The following is a 22,962-nucleotide window of genomic DNA, read 5'->3' on the forward strand; positions in this document are numbered from 1 at the left end:
TTTCCCACACATAGACTATACTTGGGCGGGCCGCCCAGGTATATTAACGGCCGCCCAAGTATATTTCGCGACCCATTTATTATTATTATTATTTTTTTAATATATATTTTTTTTATTCGTCCGTGACCACGACGCCATCTGCGATCGATTAACTTGTAGACAATGATCCCTCGCTCCCTTGCTCTGATCTCGCCTCCTTCTGGCCTGTTAAGTGGCCTGCCTCACACAGGGTGACTGGCTGTCACACATGATGTGGCCTGCCGACATGGCCACTGTCATACAGATCATAAATCAAAGCCCTTGATTGGTCTCTGTGTGTCATTCAAGCTCGGGATAACCTCAGCTCAGGTGAGGTAAAGGACTCTCTGAGTGTTTAGATAGTTAACTTAGTCTAAGTTCTCAGTGGGTCTCAAACGGTGTGGTCACCATTTATGTAAACACATATTTCCATTTGAGAGGGTAGTGATTGGTCTAATGCAGGGGTGCCCACACTTTTTGGGCTGGTGAGCTACTTTTGAAATGACCAGCTCACTGAGGTCTACCAACCAAAAATAAAATCCCAAATTGCAAGGGTTGCTGAATAACACATTTTATTTATATATGGGATAATAGGGCTGCAACAAACGACTAATTTGATAATCGATTAATCTATCGATTAATGAAACGACTAATCGACTATTCAGACTATTACTGTATGCCTTGCACAATTTCTCAAACGCTCTTGTTTAGCCATCAACTTTTAGATTTAGCTTGAGGTTGTTTTAGGCATGTGGAAACTAACAATGAAGACAATAAAGATTAATACTTGATTCAAAAATACATATATTATTAAATTAACAAATTGTTTACAAAATTAACATTGCTTTTTATTTAAATAAAATAAATAATATTTCGCATCAAAAGAAACAACAATGTTTTAACAAATCGTATTAAATAATCTGATGACAGAACTGTAAACAGAATAGCTGAAACTTTAACAAAATAAAGAGTAACTCAGTTACCTCTAATCATTAACCCATGTTTGTATAATTGAGTTAACTCCATGTGTTGCTGCTAGCATACATAATAAGACCTGACGTGGAAACGTTACTCGTGGATGGGGGGGCTACTAGAAAGACAGTCGAGCCCGGTGCATTTCTCCGTCTGAATGTGGTGCACTTTTGATAAATGTTTAGATAAATTGCTCGTGTTACCGCCCTTACATGCTAAACACTCTTGACAAGGAGCATTGCCCACATCGAGACGGGTAACATTTAACCACAGTACCACACCTTGGAGCGCTTCTCTCCGCCATCCCAGCCGTGTGTTGCTGCATGTAGCAGCCGCGTGTGTGTAAACTGCCCCGCCCCCTCGCGCACAGACGGGGGAGAGAGATCTCGTCTGGATTGGAAAGGTCGAAAATACACCGACCATAGACGCATTTGTTTGTCTTTTTGCATGTTAGAAACGAGTTGGCGACACTAAGACTGCAAGATAATGTTTGTGTAGCAATAATACATGACCTTTCTCAACTCGCTACTCGGAGGGAAGTCGCTGCTATGCCTTGTGAACACTCCGATAATGCCTCTCCACGTTACCTTTCTTTGGCAGAGCGACGCTTGCTTTACAAATAAGGCAAATAACCTTTTAATGTGACATCACAAAACAATATTCTTCCTCCCATTCTGGGTGGAAGTGGTTTGTCTTTAGCTTCTTGCTCGGTCCCGCACTCATTTTGTTGTTTGTCTCTTGTTAGTCTCTTTAACTTAATTTGAGTTTTCCCGGCACTTTGTGTCGCTTTGCATTCTGGGTTAACAGACTGGAAAGCGATAGGTCGCTTTTTCTGTCAATCAAGTAAACTCCTGAATTAAGTGGCAGGGAGGAGGGATCAAAACCTGTTTTGTCTATTTTAACGGAACTGGATTTTTTTTTAATGAATGACTCGCGATCTACCAGCATGGCGCTCGCGGGCGACCGGTCGCCCGCGGTCGACGTACTGGGCACCTCTGGTCTAATGGATAGTGAGGTGGGCTGAAGATCGAAAGGCTGTGAGTTCAAATCCCGCCAGGAACACCACCACTAGTGTGCCCTTGAGTAAGGCACTTAATCCTTAGTTACTCCAGAGAGAATGTCCCTGTAATCGGTCATTATAAGTCGCTTTGGATAAAAGCGTCAGCTAAATGAAATGTAATGTGATTAGTAAAATATGCATGAATAAATAAATAAAAAGTTAACTAGGTGAAAAAAGGTAAGATACACTTTTAAAACTTGTTGAGAGAAACTAGTCTTTGCTGCTGCCTCAAAGAGGAGGGGGGGAGAGGGGGGAGAGGGGGGAGAGGAGGGAGACAGGAGAGGCTGATTCAGGAGCACAGACACACTCACAACTATAAATGAACCAAAACTAAATTAATAAACAAGTTTCAGTGTTTTTTTCATATTGGAAATGGTATGTTATTGGTTATGGCCTTGATTTTATGATTATTGAAATGTATACAGTTCTGTTAAATATAGGTGTTTCCATAGATCTAGTCTCTTTATTTTCCCCTCAAAATGCACCAGATTGATGCATTTAACTCCAAAATAAAAAATAAAATCTTACCGGGGGGGGCATGCCCCTGGACCCCCCTAGAGGATTTGAGGTCGACCCCCACTAAAAATCACATGGATAGGTTCCTAAATACATTAATAAATACATTTATTTTTTTAAATAGTAACCCATTTCCATATGTTCATGTGTGGGTAGTAGATTTAAACTATAGGGCTATCATTATGGACCCTGCCTGTACCTGTACCTGTTCGCTCTGCCATCGCGTGAAGGGTCTGCTAACAAGCGACCAACAGAAAGGTTAATGTTGTTGCACGTCACCTCAACCCCCCCCGCTACCACCACCCCCCAAAGTATATTTCAGATCTGTGGGAAACACTGGCAGTTAATGGACCAGCACCAGAGGCATTCCCATACACACAGGCGTTGGAGCTGTTCTTCATGAAATCCCAGAAGGATGAAGTGCTCTGACAAACAGTGCCATCTTTGCGCAAAATGATTATACCGGAATGAAAAGTCAATAAATAATGTTGTTAAAACTTTTTTTTTTTTTTTCGCGCACCCACCGTCCCCCTCCCCCCCCCTTGCCACCACCCGCCCAAGTATATTTCATATCTGTGGGAAACACTGTACACCTGAACATCAGCAGGAGAGGACTCTTTAAAGTAGAGACACTACATACTGATATACACCTGAACATCAGCAGGAGAGGACTCTTTAAAGTAGAGACACTACATACTGATATACACCTGAACATCAGCAGGAGAGGACTCTTTAAAGTAGAGACACTACATACTGATATACACCTGAACATCAGCAGGAGAGGACTCTTTAAAGTAGAGACACTACATACTGATATACACCTGAACATCAGCAGGAGAGGACTCTTTAAAGTAGAGACACTACATACTAATATACACCTGAACATCAGCAGGAGAGGACTCTTTAAAGTAGAGACACTACATACTGATATACACCTGAACATCAGCAGGAGAGGACTCTTTAAAGTAGAGACACTACATACTAATATACACCTGAACATCAGCAGGAGAGGACTCTTTAAAGTAGAGACACTACATACTGATATACACCTGAACATCAGCAGGAGAGGACTCTTTAAAGTAGAGACACTACATACTGATATACACCTGAACATCAGCAGGAGAGGACTCTTTAAAGTAGAGACACTACATGCTGATATACACCTGAACATCAGCAGGAGAGGACTCTTTAAAGTAGAGACACTACATACTGATATACACTGAACATCAGCAGGAGAGGACTCTTTAAAGTAGAGGACACTACATACTGATATACACCTGAACATCAGCAGGAGAGGACTCTTAAAGTAGAGACACTACATACTGATATACACCTGAACATCAGCAGGAGAGGACTCTTTAAAGTAGAGACACTACATACTGATATACACCTGAAACATCAGCAGGAGAGGACTCTTTAAAGTAGAGACACTACATACTGATATACACCTGAACATCAGCAGGAGAGGGACTCTTTAAGTAGAGACACTACATACTGATATACACCTGAACATCAGCAGGAGAGGACTCTTTAAAGTAGAGACACTACATACTGATATACACCTGAACATCAGCAGGACGAGGACTCTTTAAAGTAGAGACACTACATACTGATATACACCTGAACATCAGCAGGAGAGGACTCTTTAAAGTAGAGACACTACATACTGATATACACCTGAACATCAGCAGGAGAGGACTCTTTAAAGTAGAGACACTACATACTGATATACACCTGAACATGAACCTTTTCCACTTGGTTCCTGATTACTTTCTCATCTCAGGCGGTTACCTCTTTTAGTTTAATCACACTCTAAATAATATAAAGTCCCATTACTTCTGCATCTTTTCACTAGGAGAGCAGCGATCTGAATAATTGAGCTGCTTTGTTTACATGCCATCCCTTCACCTACTTTCCCAGAATAAGGTCACTGTGTCAGATGTAATAAAGCCAGCCTTTTCTTCCACAGGATGATATTATTTCCACCTCATAAGAAAACTATAGGTCTGAATGTTCTGCTCCTGCTTCATCCTCAGTGTGACAGAAACGCTGGAGAAGCACTTCTTGCCACTTCCATGAGGAATAGTGCTCTGTAGCTGTCGCACTGAATGTCAAATACACACAGCCTGGAACCTCACTCTATCTTCACATCGGGAAATAAACCCTTTCACTACATGTGGTTGAACAGAGATGTTTGTCTATTATTTATTGAGGTGATGTGTGTGCACGGTATTGACTTCATTCCTGCCGCTACCTTTACCTCGTGTCGGATCGATGCTCGATTTACTTTGCTCGTTAGAGAAGATCAGTCAAACTTCAGCTCCGTCTCTCAGCTCAATCGCACAGATCTGTGGAGGTCTGGAGACATCAGATTAGTTTCTATTGGTTTTGTTTTGAGAAGTATTAAAAGCAGACGGTTGATGAAGTCATCCTAATCTACCTCTATATTCAACAGCCTTTTAAAGGGGTCCCTATTCTCCTCATTTCCAGGTTCAGATTTGTGTCATGTCTCCATGCTTTAATGTTCAAAAAGCTCTTTATTTTTCTCATGCTGCCCTCTGTCTGAAACCAGTGGTTGCGTTCCAATAGTCCGTTTCTCTTAGGAACCTTCCTAACGGAGTGAAATGACCCGGAAGTCCCTCAGTGGCAGCCATGATAAGTGCCGTTCCAATTCTCCAAATGAAAGGAAAGGAGGTTTCAAACTTCCTTTATAACCTCCTTTAGCTTAGGAACCACTGGACCTCCCTAACCGAAAGGAGAGGAGAAAATGCTGCCCCACAATGCATTGCAGCCGCAGCATTTGCCGTCACACAACAGTCGGCCGTTCACGGAAACAACCGATTATGACGGAGAAATGATATCATGAACGTTACGGTGCTTATTAAGCTTTTTAAAACGTATGTGGTAAGTTGCCAAAGTGCTTTGTTCTGAACGTTCATCAGTATTATAATCACAGAGAGAAATATGAACGTTAGTTTTTACTGAAATTATCAAATAAAGTCAACATTTCACAGTCTTTACCAGTAGCGTGGCGTGGGAAAAAAATTAGGGGAAGCCAATAATACGTCCTTTCTTTTGGGTCGGGGGTGTGGTGGTCAATGTGATAACGTAACCAGATGAGTGATTACAGCATCATTTCACACACATTTGTATCATACAGATGCAGGACTCACACACGCCTGTTATCTAACCGACAGGTCCGCACGCACTCTCCAGCCCAAACTCTAATAAGCATTAATTCACAAACTAAATCAGGAGACCTTTAACGTTTTACGTCCGATTCGCTCGTGTTTTCCTCGCTGTACACAGCTCCAGTTTGGGCATCAGCCTGTCATCAGATTGTATTTGTTGTTGCTGCTGTAGCGGAAGTTTAGTACAATTACTTTTGATTAAATACTCCAAATCTCCACCCTCCATAATTGCACTTGCTTCAGTTGCTTGCTACTTTCTAACGGCGGTGAGAGTGGTGCAGTGACGCTATCTATCTTCTATCGATTAGAGTTATGATTAGAAAATGATAAAAGTAGGGTAGACATGTGGATATTATCCGACTGAACACAACGTGCATTTATCCAACAGGTTCGTTTTCCACTGACTTTATTTCGAGCTATTTTCCTAAATCCTATGGAGAAATTCCATTGCTTTCTGTGGAGGGAAACCGAGCGCAGCATACTTCCGGGTTTTAGGACGCGTCACTGCAACACTAAGTTGATGCGATTTGATTGGATTGTGAGGCAAGGGAAGCCAGCCGCCTCTTGCTTCCCTTGGCATGGCCCTGACCAATCACAGGTTGGCAGGGGCATCATGTGAGCCTCATCTGATTGGTCAATCCCTCCATTTTTTTCTCATCAAGGGAAACCAGATTCGGCTGGCCTCCTCTCGCAGCAGAGAGTGCCATCTACTGTTTCACCATAACATCTAGAGGGGCGCTGTTTCACTCTTTGTAAAATACTCAATGAGAATGGGGGAGAGACGGGCCGGCAGCAACACAGCAAAGGAGAATTATCGAAACAAAACAAAATGTTTTTATTTATTTATTTAAATTATAACTACAATCCGAAAAAACAGGGGAAGTTGGCCTCCAGGAGAAAACGCCACTGGTCTTTACTGAGCTGTGGGGTTTGTTCAACTTTTAAAAGATGTTTGAGTGGTGATATACACAGTGATAGATGTTAAGGACTAACGTTTATAATAAATACATCTGTATTGATTTAAGATCTTTCCATCAATCATACGTATTGGGATCATTTGTATTAATGTGGACCGGAGGGAGAGGGGGACGAGCAGAAGCTTCACTTTCCTTTTTTATTTCAATTCCAGCTTTGGTCCTGAAGAATCTGTTTCTCTGTTGTCCACGTTCATAAAGCCTAAAGCAACAGCGTCAGAGCACAGAGTCTCTAGATGAGTTCACAGGAGTCCCTCGTTCTTATTGAACATCCATGTTGTAGTCCGCTGTATAGAGAACTGTAGTTTCCATAGTTTCCCCACAGCAGCAGACGCTCATTCAGGACGTCCGCTGGCGCATCATAAACACGTCAGATAGTGAAAGTGCAGTCGATTCTCTAAAGTGCCACAGTCTCTTCTCCTAAGTCCTTTTGAATTCTCCTATCCACTATCCCTTAACCCCGTGACGTTTCACTCAGAGGTCAAGGAATAGGAGATAGGGATAGACGATAGGAGCTGATTTTTGGACTATTGGACCCAGTGTTCCATAGTGATGTCACTTTGGGATTTTATCCTTTGCAGACCATTTACATGCACTAAAACCCACAGAACACCCTGGAGAGGAACAAAGCTCTTTAAGGTGGCTTTAAACTTAGCTTACACTCACAGTGTGTGTGCACAGATGTTTTTAAGGAAAGGAGATGAAAGCCTTCCTCAGGTGGTACTGAAAACTGTGTGGGAGTGACCTTCACTTTGAAGAGAGTTTTGACATCTTTCTTGTCATCCATCAGAACAGAGACTCTCTCTCTCTCTGTTGTCTTTGAGGGGTTGTAGTGATGGTTACAGAAACACTGCTGAATGCTAAGTTATTTGAGATATTGAATGAGGCTTTTTTCTTCTTTCTTTGGTCTATTCCAGTGTTTCTCAAACTTCTTCAGACCAAGGACACTTAACCAATAAAAAAACACTCGCGGACCACCTAACTCCACAAATATCCAAAAACACATCGTTTTTTACAAATCGCCTGAAAATGGTACAAACAAGTGGCCACATGTGTGATGAAGGTGTTGCGCTGGGCTATATCATGCAATCGAAAGTGAAACTTAAGCTCGCTCCATTGCGGAGATATTCCCGCGAGAGTGCGGAAAACTTAAATGTATTTATTTATTTCAAATGTGAAATGTTACCAATATACTCACGGACCAATAGGGGGCGCTCACGGGCCACCAGTGGTCCGCGGACCACACTTTGAGAAGCACTGTTTTAATCACATCTTTTACTAAAAGCGTGATTGGCCTTGCTCTTGGAACTTGCTCTACATACAGATACAATAATTTGACACCATTTGAAAAGGTAGAGATGAATGCTCAGCATGCTTTTGCTATCATTTAATGAAATATCTCATCTTTTTTTAGATGGATTCTTCACCTTTTTAAACTGATACACTGAACAAAAATATAAATGCAACACTTTTGTTTTTGCTCCCACTTCTCATGAGATGAACTCAAAGATCTAAAACATTTTCTATAAACACAAAATAACCATTTCTCTCAAATATTGTTCACAAATCTGAAACAATCTGTGATAGTGAGCACTTCTCCTTTGCCGAGATAATCCCTCCCACCTCACAGGTGTGGCATATCAAGATGCTGATTAGACAGCATGATTATTGCACAGGTGTGCCTTAGGCTGGCCACAATAAAAGGCCACTCTGAAACGTGCCGTTTTGCTTTATTGGGGGGGTCTGGGGGGGTCCGAAAACCAGTCAGTATCTGGTGTGAGGGGTAGGGTTAGGGTTAGGGTAATGTTGTGAATCGAGTGGCCTGTGTTCGTCGTCCATAACATACGCCTGCCCATACCATAACCCCACCACCACCATGGGCCACTCGATTCACAACATTACCCGAACCCTACCCCTCCACCCCTGTGAGGTGGGATGGATTATCTCGGCAAAGGAGAAGTGCTCACTATCACTGATCTTTTCAGATTTGTGAACAATATTTGAGAGAAATGGTTATTTTGTGTAAATAGAAAATGTTTTAGATCTTTGAGTTCATCTCATGAGAAATGGGAGCAAAAACAAAAGTGTTGCGTTTATATTTTTGTTCAGTGTAGCTCAAAAGATGTTGTGTTATCATTGAAACCAATATATTTGTAGTGATTATCTCCTCTCTCTTCTCAACGCTAGGTCCACTTCCCAGACGTAGAGAGGGTGGAGTGGCTGAACAAGGTAAGAATTGAGTGGCCGTCTCTTTCTTGGATTTGTCCGCCTGACTGAAGCTCTGCGGTCTACCGTCTGTGAACTGGAGGGAAAGGGATGTGCTCTCTCCTCCTCACACTGGGAGGGGGTGTGTGTGTTGCCTGGCTCTACACACACACACACACACACACTCTGCAGCACACTGCACTTAACATGCAGGCTGGTCTCTGCAGCGCTTAGAAAATCCATTAACCCCTGTGAGTCCCTATGGCAACGACCTGGATGTAATTGTAAAGCGCGCATAAGCACACATGAAACTGATCTTAAATCTACAATTCATTTGCTGTGAGTCTGAAGATTCTACCTTAATAACACTACATTTGGAGTGTTTCAAAGTAGCTGTATGACTCAGTTTCAGGGATGTAGCTACGATGGCAGCTTCAGAAAGGATGCAGATATAAAAACACAAATGTCCCACAAGAAGAAACATCTCCAGCAACTTGACAACACATGCAGCATTTAGAGAACACTCAGCAACTTGAGGAGACATGGCAGCGTCTACTAAAAGCTGCAGAAACCAAACGCTGCAAGAATCTCCGTTTAAATGAATGATATGATGGAAAAGGGTAACATTAGTCTGTTTCTACATTACTCCTCTTTTGATCTTCACTTCCTTATAGTCTACACTTCTTGCTGGAAACACAGCTGTTCAAACTAAAGCACCAGCACTTAAAATGGCTTATTTAAAACGAGCACTCTGAGTTTTCATGGGGAATGTTATTGTACGAGTCTTTGGACTTGAAATGCACCGTGTCCCCTCAGACGGTGAAGCAGATGTGGCCGTACATCTGCCAGTTTGTGGAGAAGCTGTTCCACGAAACCATCGAGCCGGCTGTGAAGGAGTCCAACGCTCACTTGAGCACCTTCTGCTTCAGCAAGATCCACCTGGGAGACAAGGTGAGCTAATGCTAATGTCCCGCAAGTAGTGGAGTACAAATACTTCGTTACTGTACTTAAGTACATGTTTCTGGTATCAGTACTTTACTCCACTACTTATTACTTTGACTTCTTACATGTTGAACTCAAATACCTGTACTTTCTACTTCTTACATGTTGAACTCAAATACCTGTACTTTCTACTTCTTACATGTTGAACACAAATACCTGTACTTTCTACTTCTTACATGTTGAACACAAATACCTGTACTTTCTACTTCTCACATGTTGAACTCAAATACCTGTACTTTCTACTTCTTACATGTTGAAAACAAATACCTGTACTTTCTACTTCTTACATGTTGAACTCAAATACCTGTACTTTCTACTTCTTACATGTTGAACTCAAATACCTGTACTTTCTACTTCTTACATGTTGAACACAAATACCTGTACTTTCTACTTCTTACATGTTGAACACAAATACCTGTACTTTCTACTTCTTACATGTTTGAACTCAAATACCTGTACTTTCTACTTCTTACATGTTGAACACAAGTACCTGTATTTTCTACTTCTTACATGTTGAACACAAGTACCTGTACTTTCTACTTCTCTCATGTTGAACACAAGTACCTGTACTTTCTACTTCTTACATGTTGAACACAAGTACCTGTACTTTCTACTTCTCTCATGTTGAACACAAATACCTGTACTTTCTACTTCTTACATGTTGAACCCAAATACCTGTACTTTCTACTTCTCACATGTTGAACACAAATACCTGTACTTTCTACTTCTCACATGTTGAACACAAATACCTGTACTTTCTACTTCTTACATGTTGAACACAAGTACCTGTACTTTCTACTTCTCACATGTTGAACCCAAATACCTGTACTTTCTACTTCTTACATGTTGAACCCAAATACCTGTACTTTCTACTTCTCACATGTTGAACCCAAATACCTGTACTTTCTACTTCTACATGTTGAACCCAAATACCTGTACTTTCTACTTTCTACATGTTGAACCCAAATACCTGTACTTTCTACTTCTCACATGTTGAACCCAAATACCTGTACTTTCTACTTCTCACATGTTGAACCCAAATACCTGTACTTTCTACTTCTCACATGTTGAACCCAAATACCTGTACTTTCTACTTCTCACATGTTGAACCCAAATACCTGTACTTTCTACTTCTACATGTTGAACTCAAATACCTGTACTTTCTACTTCTTAATGTTGACTCAAATACCTGTACTTTCTACTTCTTACATGTTGAACTCAAATACCTGTACTTTTCTACTTCTCTACATGTTGAACTCAAATACCTGTACTTTCTACTTCTTACATGTTGAACTCAAATACCTGTACTTTCTACTTCTTACATGTTGAAACACAAGTACCTGTACTTTCTACTTCTTACATGTTGAACACAAGTACCTGTACTTTCTACTTCTTACATGTTGAACACAAGTACCTGTACTTTCTACTTCTTACATGTTGAACACAAATACCTGTACTTTCTACTTCTTACATGTTGAACTCAAATACCTGCTACTTTCTACTTCTTACATGTTGAACACAAATACCTGGTACTTTCTACTTCTTACATGTTGAACTCAAATACCTGTACTTTCTACTTTTTACATGTTGAACACAAATACCTGTACTTCTACTTCTTACATGTTGAACTCAAATACCTGTACTTTCTACTTCTACATGTTGAACACAAATACCTGTACTTTCTACTTCTTACATGTTGAACACAAATACCTGTACTTTCTACTTCTCACATGTTGAACTCAAATACCTGTACTTTCTACTTCTTACATGTTGAACTCAAATACCTGTACTTTCTACTTCTTACATGTTGAACACAAATACTTGTACTTTCTACTTCTTACATGTTGAACTCAAATACCTGTACTTTCTACTTCTCTCATGTTGAACTCAAATACCTGTACTTTCTACTTCTTACATGTTGAACTCAAATACCTGTACTTCTACTTCTCACATGTTGAACTCAATACCTGTACTTTCTACTTCTTACATGTTGAACTCAAATACCTGTACTTTCTACTTCTTACATGTTGAACACAAATACTTGTACTTCTACTTCTTACATGTGAACTCAAATACCTGTACTTTCTACTTCTTACATGTTGAACTCAATACCTGTACTTTCTACTCTACATGTTGAACTCAAATACCTGTACTTTCTAACTCTCTCACATGTTGAACTCAAAATACCTGTACTTTTACTTCTTACATGTTGAACTCAAAATACTTGTACTTTCTACTTCTCTCATTTTCCAACAGCTGGTTCCTTTAGTCTGAATGTGTGTTTGGTGCGTGATCATTATTCTTTAGAGTCATTGCGTGCCTATTGATTTGAACACGATCCGTGTATCCATCATTTCCTGGTCTTCTCTAAAGAAGAGGGACCAATGGAAACGTTGTCATGTTGCCGTTGTTCAGCATGGAAACATTCATTAGCTAACAATGACATTATTGTTCTATTAATATAAAGGGAGGTCAGGTACTCTTTAAAGCAGCTGCTAGTTATGGGTACTTTTTACTGAAGTACACTTCAAAGCCTCTTTACTTTGACTTGAGTAAAGAAGTTTAGTCAGTACTTAACTTGCACTGAAACCTACAGAGCACTCGACAGGAAGGGGATGAAAGCAGAATAGGGCCTCTTTAAGATGGCTTCAAACTTAGCATACACTCAAAATGTGAAGATTAGAGTGTGCACGGATTCTTTTAAGGGAAAGGAGATGAAAGCAGTGCCTTCCTCAGGTGGTACTGAAAGCTGTGTGGGAGCGACCTTCACTTTCATCCAAGCAGCATGTTACGTTCCCTCCTAAACAAAGGGAAGTAACTAAATGGAAGGAAGAAAGCTCATTCGCCAATGTCCAAAGCAAACTTAAGATAAACTGGAGCTCATCTCCTTTTAATGCTATTTTATTGCTATTTGAGATGTTTACATTTTGGATTGTTTATTCCTAGTCTTTAATTTCTCTTAAGGTCTAAGGACAGAGGGTCTAAGGGCAGAGGGTCTGAGGACAGAGGGTCTAAGGGCAGAGGGTCTAAGGACAGAGGGTCTAAGGGCAGAGGGTCTAAGGACAGAGGGTCTGAGGACAGAGGGTCTAAGGACAGAGGGTCTAAGGACAGAGGGTCTGAGGACAGAGGGTCTAAGGACAGAGGGTCTAAGGACAGAGGGTCTAAGGACAGAGGGTCTTAGGACAGAGGGTCTGAGGACAGAGCGTCTGAGGGCAGAGGGTCTAAGGATAGAGGGTCTGAGGACAGAGGGTCTAAGGATAGAGGGTCTAAGGACAGAGGGTCTAAGGACAGAGGGTCTAAGGATAGAGAGTCTAAGGACAGAGGGTCTAAGGACAGAGGGTCTAAGGACAGAGGGTCTAAGGACAGAGGGTCTGAGGACAGAGGGTCTAAGGACAGAGGGTCTAAAGACAGAGGGTCTAAGGACAGAGGGTCTAAGGACAGAGGGTCTGAGGACAGAGGGTATAAAGACAGAGGGTCTAAGGACAGAGGGTCTAAGGACAGAGGGTCTGAGGACAGAGGGTCTAAGGACAGAGGGTCTGAGGACAGAGGGTCTAAGGACAGAGGGTCTAAGGACAGAGGGTCTAAGGACAGAGGGTCTAAGGACAGAGGGTCTGAGGACAGAGGGTCTAAGGACAGAGGGTCTGAGGACAGAGGGTCTAAGGACAGAGGGTCTAAGGACAGAGGGTCTGAGGACAGAGGGTCTAAGGACAGAGGGTCTGAGGACAGAGGGTCTAAGGACAGAGGGTCTAAGGACAGAGGGTCTGAGGACAGAGGGTCTAAGGAGAGAGGGTCTAAGGACAGAGGGTCTGAGGACAGAGGGTCTAAGGACAGAGGGTCTGAGGACAGAGGGGTCTGAGGACAGAGGGTCTGAGGACAGAGGGTCTAAGGACAGAGGGTCTGAGGACAGAGGGTCTGAGGACAGAGGGTCTAAGGACAGAGGGTCTAAGGACAGAGGGTCTGAGGACAGAGGGTCTGAGGACAGAGGGTCTGAGGACAGAGGGTCTGAGGACAGAGGGTCTGAGGACAGAGGGTCTGAGGACAGAGGGTCTGAGGACAGAGGGTCTGAGGACAGAGGGTCTAAGGACAGAGGGTCTAAGGACAGAGGGTCTAAGGACAGAGGGTCTGAGGACAGAGGGTCTGAGGACAGAGGGTCTAAGGACAGAGGGTCTGAGGACAGAGGGTCTGAGGACAGAGGGTCTAAGGACAGAGGGTCTGTGTTGTTGTATTTGCTGTAAAGCGTCTCTACTGTAGGGTGTTTTTATTATATGTTCAGCACTTTGGCTCTCACCAAACATCGTTTATAAAGGTGCTTTATAAATAAAACTTGATTTGATTTGATTGATGCACAACGCCTTGTCTTGTCACCATGCTGCAACGCAAATAAGTACTTCTTATCTTATCTGTGCAGCAGCACGGCTCCTAACTGCTTCACTCCACCGGCTGCCCGTTCTCTCGAGGATTCAGTTTAAAACTCTTTTATTTACTTTGAAAGCCCTCAATGACCTCGCCCTACCTCTCTGAGCACACAGCTACACGCCCACTCACACCCTCAGGTCAGCTGATCAGCTGCTCCTGAGGGTGCCAACAACTAAGTCTAAGCGCAGAGGCCTCTCATACTGTATGACGCACACCTGCACACCTGCTCGCCTGTTCCGCTCTTCGTTTCCGAATGCCAGGAAGTATTCTTGCCTCGCTTCTGAAGCAAGTGACTCGGAAGACATTGAGAAACACCCCGTGCTTCCTCTGCTGCAGCCCCTAAGGTGTGGAACGACCTGCCCTTGCTCATCAGACTCCCGCACGGTCTGCTTTTAGATCCCGTCTTAAACCCACCTCTTCTCCTCAGCGTTCGGAACCAAGTAGATTGTTGCATTTATTGGCTTTCAGTGGTCTATTGATTTTACTATATGTTTTTATTTTGTAATTGTTACGTTTATTCTGGTTTGTTTTGTGTTTCGTATATTTTATGTGATTTTATACTTATTTTTATGTTTTGTGAGCTGAGCTGTGTGCTTTTATATTTGATGTATCCCTCTGTACTTTGGTCTGGAGGTTTTAAAGTGCTTTATAAATACAGTTGGATTGGATCTTAGAAGGATCCCCCTGGGAGACAAAGTTTAGTTTAGTGTATTTGGTTATAGTGCCGTGGACAGTCCCCATTGATCAACTTTCACAAAAAACAGTAATTGGAGCAGCTTTAGCCAACATGGCTCATTTCTAGCTGTTGATGATAATAATACCTTTTTAAAATCCCTAAACATCAACAGCAGTGAGCTAATGCTAATGCTAACGTCCCTGCATGTCTCTGAGAGCGAGCACATGTTTATTTCAGCAGCTACAGCAGGTGTGAGTGAACATATACATGCCGTCACATGTGTTTCATAAATAGTTTCCATGTGGGGGTCAGCAGGGGTCGACCTTGAGGGGGTGTTGCTGTTGATAGACTGATGAGGTCATAATGCTTCCTCTGTTTGTGCTGCAGCCGCTCAGGGTCAACGGGGTCAAGGTTTACACGGAGAACGTGGATCAGAGACAGATCATCATGGACCTGCAGATCAGGTGAGACCCACAGGAAACCATTATGTTGTTATAGATTGGTGCAGGAATGAGTCCTTCAGGTAATGTTCTAGCTTTAACTGATTGTGGTATAACATTGAATACGATTATAGAGTGGTACAGGAATGAGTTAAACCTGGCAGTGACTCAGCAGTATGAGTCCTAAAACCCAGAAATAAGCCAGCCACCTTTAGCTTAGTGGTGGTGACGTGAAGTCATGTGACCGTGCTGTAGTTCCTTTATAGCCCAACATTAGCCACCTTTAGCTTAGCGGTGGTGACGTGAAGTCATGTGACCGTGCTGTAGTTCCTTTATAGCCCAACATTAGCCTCCTTTAGCTTAGCGGTGGTGACGTGAAGTCATGTGACCGTGCTGTAGTTCCTTTATAGCCCAACATTAGCCACCTTTAGCTTAGAGGTGGTGACGTGAAGTCATGTGACCGTGCTGTAGTTCCTTTATAGCCCAACATTAGCCACCTTTAGCTTAGAGGTGGTGACGTGAAGTCATGTGACCGTGCTGTAGTTCCTTTATAGCCCAACATTAGCCGCCTTTAGCTTAGCGGTGGTGACGTGAAGTCATGTGACCGTGCTGTAGTTCCTTTATAGCCCAACATTAGCCACCTTTAGCTTAGAGGTGGTGACGTGAAGTCATGTGACCGTGCTGTAGTTCCTTTGCAGCCCAACATTAGCCACCTTTAGCTTAGTGGTGGTGACGTGAAGTCATGTGACCGTGCTGTAGTTCCTTTATAGCCCAACATTAGCCTCCTTTAGCTTAGAGGTGGTGACGTGAAGTCATGGGACCGTGCTGTAGTTTCTTTATTGCCCAACATTAGCCACCTTTAGCTTAGAGGTGGTGACGTGAAGTCATGTGACCGTGCTGTAGTTCCTTTATAGCCCAACATTAGCCACCTTTAGCTTAGAGGTGGTGACGTGAAGTCATGTGACCGTGCTGTAGTTCCTTTATAGCCCAACATTAGCCACATTTAGCTTAGAGGTGGTGACGTGAAGTCATGTGACCGTGCTGTAGTTCCTTTATAGCCCAACATTAGCCACCTTTAGCTTAGTGGTGTGACGTGAAGTCATGTGACCGTGCTGTAGTTCCTTTATAGCCCAACATTAGCCACCTTTAGCTTAGTGGTGTGACGTGAAGTCATGTGACCGTGCTGTAGTTCCTTTATAGCCCAACATTAGCCACCTTTAGCTTAGAGGTGGTGACGTGAAGTCATGTGACCGTGCTGTGGTTCCTTTATTGCCCAACATTAGCCACCTTTAGCTTAGCGGTGGTGACGTGAAGTCATGTGACCGTGCTGTAGTTCCTTTATAGCCCAACATTAGCCACCTTTAGCTTAGTGGTGGTGACGTGAAGTCATGTGACCGTGCTGTAGTTCCTTTATTGCCCAACATTAGCCACCTTTAGCTTAGAGGTGGTGACGTGAAGTCATGTGACCGTGCTGTAGTTCCTTTACAGCCCAACATTAGCCACCTTTAGCTTAGCGGTGGTGACGTGAAGTCATGTGACCGTGCTGTAGTTCCTTTACAGCCCAACGTTAGCCTCCTTTAGCTTAGCGGTGGTGACGTGAAGTCATGTGATCGTGCTGTAGTTCCTTTATAGCCCAACGTTAGCCTCCTTTAGCTTAGCGGTGGTGACCTGAAGTCATGTGACCTTGCTGTGGGGACAGGTAGGGGTAAAATGTCTACTCATTTCTGAGTTTTAGGACTCATTCTTACACGACTCTATCCCGTATGCTTTCCATTACGATTGTGATTTTAAAAAGAAGTGTTTTGTCAATGATCCAGGCCACAAAACACTTCTCTCACATTGCAGTCAAACTCCCCAATACCTTTAATATCAGAATATATTATTTAGTTTATCTGGGAGAAATAAAAATGTCAGACTCAGGAGAGGAGTGTGTTCGCGGTGCTGCCACTCAAACCCAAATTGTTTTAGAAGAGTCGATCTGAATTCATGCCACACAACACAAGTAATCTTCCCTCAGCAGTGAAGTTTGTTCCCTCGCTGAGCGGCGGGAGATATGCTGCCTGTCGCCTGCAGCTCTTTAGCACTTTGTTCCATTACTCCCTGAAATGTTAACTACCAACCACTTCTCAAGTGTCCTTATGTGGAGCTGCAGCAGGAGGAAATGTTTGCTATGCATTAGTGGTATAACTCCAGCTCTGTGACAGGAGCATAAACAGTAAACAATGCAGTAAACTACATTGCGGGTTGCATCCAGCGCAGGAATAAATAACGCTATTTAGAGAAGTTATACTAATTTCTAAGTACATTGAGTGTTTTTTGCAGTAAAAAAAGCTAACTATGCAGTATAAAAAACTAGATTTATACCACAACATCTCCGTTGGAAAACCCCACGATGCATGTTTTTATTTACAACAGGAGTAAGAGAAGTCAACATGATGTTCCTAGACCAACATCCTGGCTTTTCGGACCATAACATTCCTTTTAAAATGGATAAAAACCTGGAAAAATTGCTTCCATACACCGCCTGCATGTGTGTATGCAAGTGTGTATGCATGCATTGCATACCGGGGTGCACATAACTTGTTTGCCCTGGTTCTCAAAGGAGCACCTGGAGATGTTGCTTGGTGCGCATCCTTAAAATGAAATAAACCGGACCTTTTGAGGGGTACTTGACTTTATGAAGGGGGGGGGAGTGCGCTAGTGAGCACGCAGCAGGGTTACTGTGCGGAGCGCATTAAGCACACCCTTCACGCGATAGCGAGGGGTAGAGCGAGGGATCGCAGATGCCGTGGTGCTCGCGCACGGATTAAAACAATTAAACCTAAACGGCCTCGCGAATGATACTTTGGCGGCCGTTAATATACCTGGGCGGCCCGCCAAGTAAAGTCTATGTGTTCTTATGCAACTCGCAAATATCTCTCTCTCTCTCTCTCTCGCTCTCCTCTCTCTCTCTCTCTCTCTCTCTCTCTCTCTCCTCTCTCCTCTCTCTCTCTCTCTCTCTCCTCTCGTCTCTCTCTGCTCTCTCTCATCCCTATCTCTCTCTCATCTCCTCCTCCTCTCTCTCTCTCTCTCTCTCTCTCTCCCTCTCTCAATTCTTTTTTGGCGGGGGGTGCGCACCTGTTATGTGCAGCCCTGCATATATAGGTGTATGTGTATGTATGTATATGTGTGTATGTATTGTATATATGTATATGTATATATGAATGCTGTGGCTCAGTGGGTAGTGTGCTGGAATTTGAATCAGGGGAAAGCAAGTTCGAGTCCCACTGCAGTCAGCTTTGGATAAAAGCGTCTAACAAATGACATGTAATGTGTGTGTGTGTGTGTGTAAGTATGTACGTGTGTAGATATTTGTCATTTCAAACAACCCCTATGTACTTTTTTGTATTTAATTTGCCATTTTCGGGTCACTAAAGAGATATGATTTGCAAAACTGTGCTTTTAATATAATGTTCTTCTATTAAAGAATACAAATAAATAAAAAAATATATTCCAACTTATTTTGTGTTTTTGTTCCCTTTAGTTTTGTTGGCAACACAGAGATTGACGTGGACATCAAACGCTACTACTGCAAAGCGGGCATCAAGAGCATCCAGGTAAGAAATCCTCTTTATATCCGCCTCTGTAATTTAATGGGCTTCTTCAGGAGCAGCTGTAAAGTCAGGACAGCTTATACAAAGTTATTTGGCAAGGAGCTCCTCTCGTCTGTTTTTGCCTTATCATTCCTATGCAGTGACATCTATCAAATGTCTGCATATAAAAAGCTTTTAGTCTAATGATTCCACGCACAACTTCCTCATGTCCGCTGCCAACTCACACTGATGAGGCCGGCATGACTGATGACGTAAACAACACAAACAATAACAGTGCAATATGTAAGCAGCCATTATGAGATGCTTTACAACTAAGCCCGTTCAAAAGTCATTTTCTGCTCTGACGTTTGTTCCAAAAGACAAATCTGTAAAACAAAAAGTGTTACACCGCAGGAATCTGTTTTTTTTTATTGTATTGTGTTGTAACCCCCTTTGATTGATTATAAGACAATTATAGTACTTAAATATTAGGATTATCTGTTCAAGCCCCCGTATTGAGTGTATGTTATTAACATTTTGAATTGAGTGATTAGGTCATTAAAGGACAGGTGAAGGCAAAAACAGAGTCACATATACAGTACTATATACTTATATGAGAAGCCCCCCTCTTGACTACATGACTGTGTTGTTGTTGTTGTTGTTCCCGTCTGTCCTTGGCCTTTCTGTGTTCCAGCAGTGGAACAAACACTGAAAACAATCAGTGTTGCTCCTTGGAGACCAAGAGGTGTTAGGTCTATACCTGGGAGACATTTACTGCTGCTGCCCCCATTATGTAACTCAGTGAGACCTACATATCTCTGCGGCTCATTATAAGACACACACACACACACACACACACACACACACACACACACACACACACACACACACACACACACACACACACACACAGCAGGTGCATCATATACTACTGACAGCTTTGTGAGGAGAGGGTTCAAACGTTTTAAAATGATAAAAATAAATAATTGTTAATAAGTGTTTCCCAGCATGCAGTCATAGCAGCGGTGCTAAGGCACGTGGGTGCAGCATAATGTGAGCGCGGAGCGCGTGGAATTTTTTAGTGCGTGCGAAGTGTGCCCCGCCAATTTGTTTCTATGAGTCTGCCAGCACAGGAAAGGCTCTTGAGGCCTGGCACCAGGGCCGGCTCTAGACTATTTGCTGCCCTCGGCGAGATTTTATATATAAAGAATAAATGAAAAATCTCTACAAAAGACAAACTACAAAAACAGAAACTTATTGACATAGGTCATATACGTCAAAATGGCTTCAAATGTGTTCAGTATTGTATCAACATGTCTTAATTGGGGGGTGGACGTCACTTCCTCTAGGGGGGTCCGGGGGTATGCCCCCCGGGAAGATTTTTTTTTGAACATTTTAAAGTAAAATGCTTCAATCTGGTGCACTTTGAGCGCCCAATGACTAGAGACCTGATGGGGGGTACTCTAAACACTCATATGAAAAAGATCGGTTTACATTTTAATAATCAAATAAGTATCTGAACATAGCCAATAACAAATAAAAGAAACTTGTTTTATTTTTGTTGTTCATTCATATCTTATTTTACCAGTTGACATTTATTTATGCATATTTTTTAATCTCTCCAGTTTTAAACGATATGTCTGGTTTACTGTCCTATAGTATACACTGGAATGATTTCAAACCTGTTTTTATTTATCCTAATAATTATAAAGGAGTGCCTTGGAAATATGTGTTTACATAATTTGTAAACACATATTTGTTTGAGACCCACTGAGATAACTTAGACACTCAGAGTCCTTAACCTCACTGAAATACGTGATTCTGCGATCGCAGAATTTACCGCATAATCAGCAAAATGGCGCAGATTTTTAAAAGGCCGCATATTTATCAAAAGGCCGCATAATCCCCGCATTATTCCACACAAAGTTGAGCAAAAAAAGTTAACTCGTCTTGACGTGAAGTGATGATGATGATGACGCGACGTCCTCAACTTGCGCATCACAGAAGGTAAACAACACCGTAGAGTGAACCTCCAAAAGTCTTTCGAGGGCTACAAGAAACGAGGTGAGTAGCCTACAAGATTGAAGCTGGTCAGATAATGAACGAGTAAATGAAAACAGAATGAGGCGGAGAAGTGTGTGTGTGTGTGTGTGTGTGTGTGTGTGTGTGTGTGTGTGTGTGTGTGTGTGTGTGTGTGTGTGTGTGTGTGTGTGTGTGTGTGTGTGTGTGTGATTAAAATAGCCCAATTGCTTTTACAATAGATAAACATTGAATGTGTTTCATTGAATAGGAAAGGGGGTTAACGTTAGTGGCAGGTTGTGTGTGAGAGAGAATAAATAAAACAGCCCAATATTTAAAAAAAAATCTATTCTTTTTCGCAACTTCCCGCAATTTCACCGCATAAAATCACATAAAAACCCCGCATGTTTAATCGCATAATCAAGGATTTTTGCCCGCGTTTTTCTGGAGGGTCTAGGCAATGTCTCAAGATTTAGCAAAAATACATCTTTATTGAACATACAGTAACACAAATACTATAAATCAACATAACAAACAATAACAAATGAAAAAGGGTCGCCACTTTTTTTTTCTTTTTTTTGGGTACCTGGCTGGCGCCCCCAAGCTGCGCCGCCGCTATTTGTATATAGGGCAAACACTGGTGTGTGTGTGTGTGTGTGTGTGTGTGTGTGTGTGTGTGTGTGCGTGTTGTTACATGCTAAAACAACCCAAAAAGCAATGCCAAAAAAAACAACGTACATTAAATCACAGCCTAATTAGATAACAACCAAAGACATCAACTCACATGACAGCACTTAAAGCAAAGAAATACAGTTAAGTAGAGAAGTAAAATATATTGTAAGGAAGACAATGTGGAAGTGCCTTAGAGCATCCTGAAAGTACAGATTTAACCCCAAAACACGAACATTAGTGCTGTAATTTGAACATCCGCTGTCGTCAGCAGCTTTGTGATGTCCACCTGACACATTCATAACTCTTCCATTTCCATAATCCTTGTTGTTATCATTGTGTGTCATGGAGAAGATGTGGTGTGAAGTCAGACTGGGATCCAGTTTCCAGCCGGTCATGTGCTGCAGCTAGCGGCTCCACAGAGGAATGTCAAGGGCCAGAAGTGTGTGTGTGTTTGTGTGTGTGTGTGTGTGTGTTATCAATATATCCCTGTTGTGTTTCCATAGATCCACGGCGTGCTGAGAGTGGTGATGGAGCCGCTGCTGGGAGACATGCCTCTCATCGGAGCTCTGTCCGTGTTCTTTCTCAAGAAACCAGTAAGTCCACACACTGGGAATATCACACTGAGACAGAGATGTCAAAAGTACACACATCCTTTACTCAAGTAGAAGTACAGATTCTCGTGTTTAAAAATACTAAAGTAAAAGTACTGACTAAACTTCTTTACTCAAGTAGAAGTAAAGAGGCTTTGAAATGTAGTAGAAAGTTCAGGTATTTGTGTTCAACATGTAAGAAGTAGAAAGTACAGGTATTTGGGTTCAACATGTAAGAAGTAGAAAGTACAGGTATTTGAGTTCAACATGTAAGAAGTAGAAAGTACAGGTATTTGGGTTCAACATGTAAGAAGTAGAAAGTACAGGTATTTGAGTTCAACATGTAAGAAGTAGAAAGTACAGGTATTTGGGTTCAACATGTAAGAAGTAGAAAGTACAGGTATTTGGGTTCAACATGTAATAAGTAGAAAGTACAGGTATTTGGGTTCAACATGTAATAAGTAGAAAGTACAGGTATTTGGGTTCAACATGAGAGAAGTAGAAAGTACAGGTATTTGGGTTCAACATGAGAGAAGTAGAAAGTACAGGTATTTGAGTTCAACATGAGAGAAGTAGAAAGTACAGGTATTTGGGTTCAACATGTAAGAAGTAGAAAGTACAGGTATTTGAGTTCAACAT

General features: G+C 42.2%; 1 protein-coding gene across 1 annotated transcript; it reads left to right on the plus strand.

The window, feature by feature from the left end:
• Window positions 1–8,918: 8,918 nt before the first annotated feature.
• LOC117562456 (extended synaptotagmin-2) lies at window positions 8,919–22,326 on the plus strand (the record flags this gene model as incomplete). Its single annotated transcript, XM_034240285.1, has 5 exons — window positions 8,919–8,960; window positions 9,753–9,887; window positions 15,418–15,494; window positions 18,994–19,066; window positions 22,237–22,326. Coding segments are annotated over 5 exons (417 nt in total), but the record flags the coding sequence as incomplete, so codon positions are not given.
• Between the last annotated feature and the right edge of the window lie 636 nt (window positions 22,327–22,962).

Source organism: Gymnodraco acuticeps, unplaced genomic scaffold (assembly GCF_902827175.1).
Source record: "Gymnodraco acuticeps unplaced genomic scaffold, fGymAcu1.1, whole genome shotgun sequence".
Lineage (NCBI taxonomy): Eukaryota > Metazoa > Chordata > Actinopteri > Perciformes > Bathydraconidae > Gymnodraco > Gymnodraco acuticeps.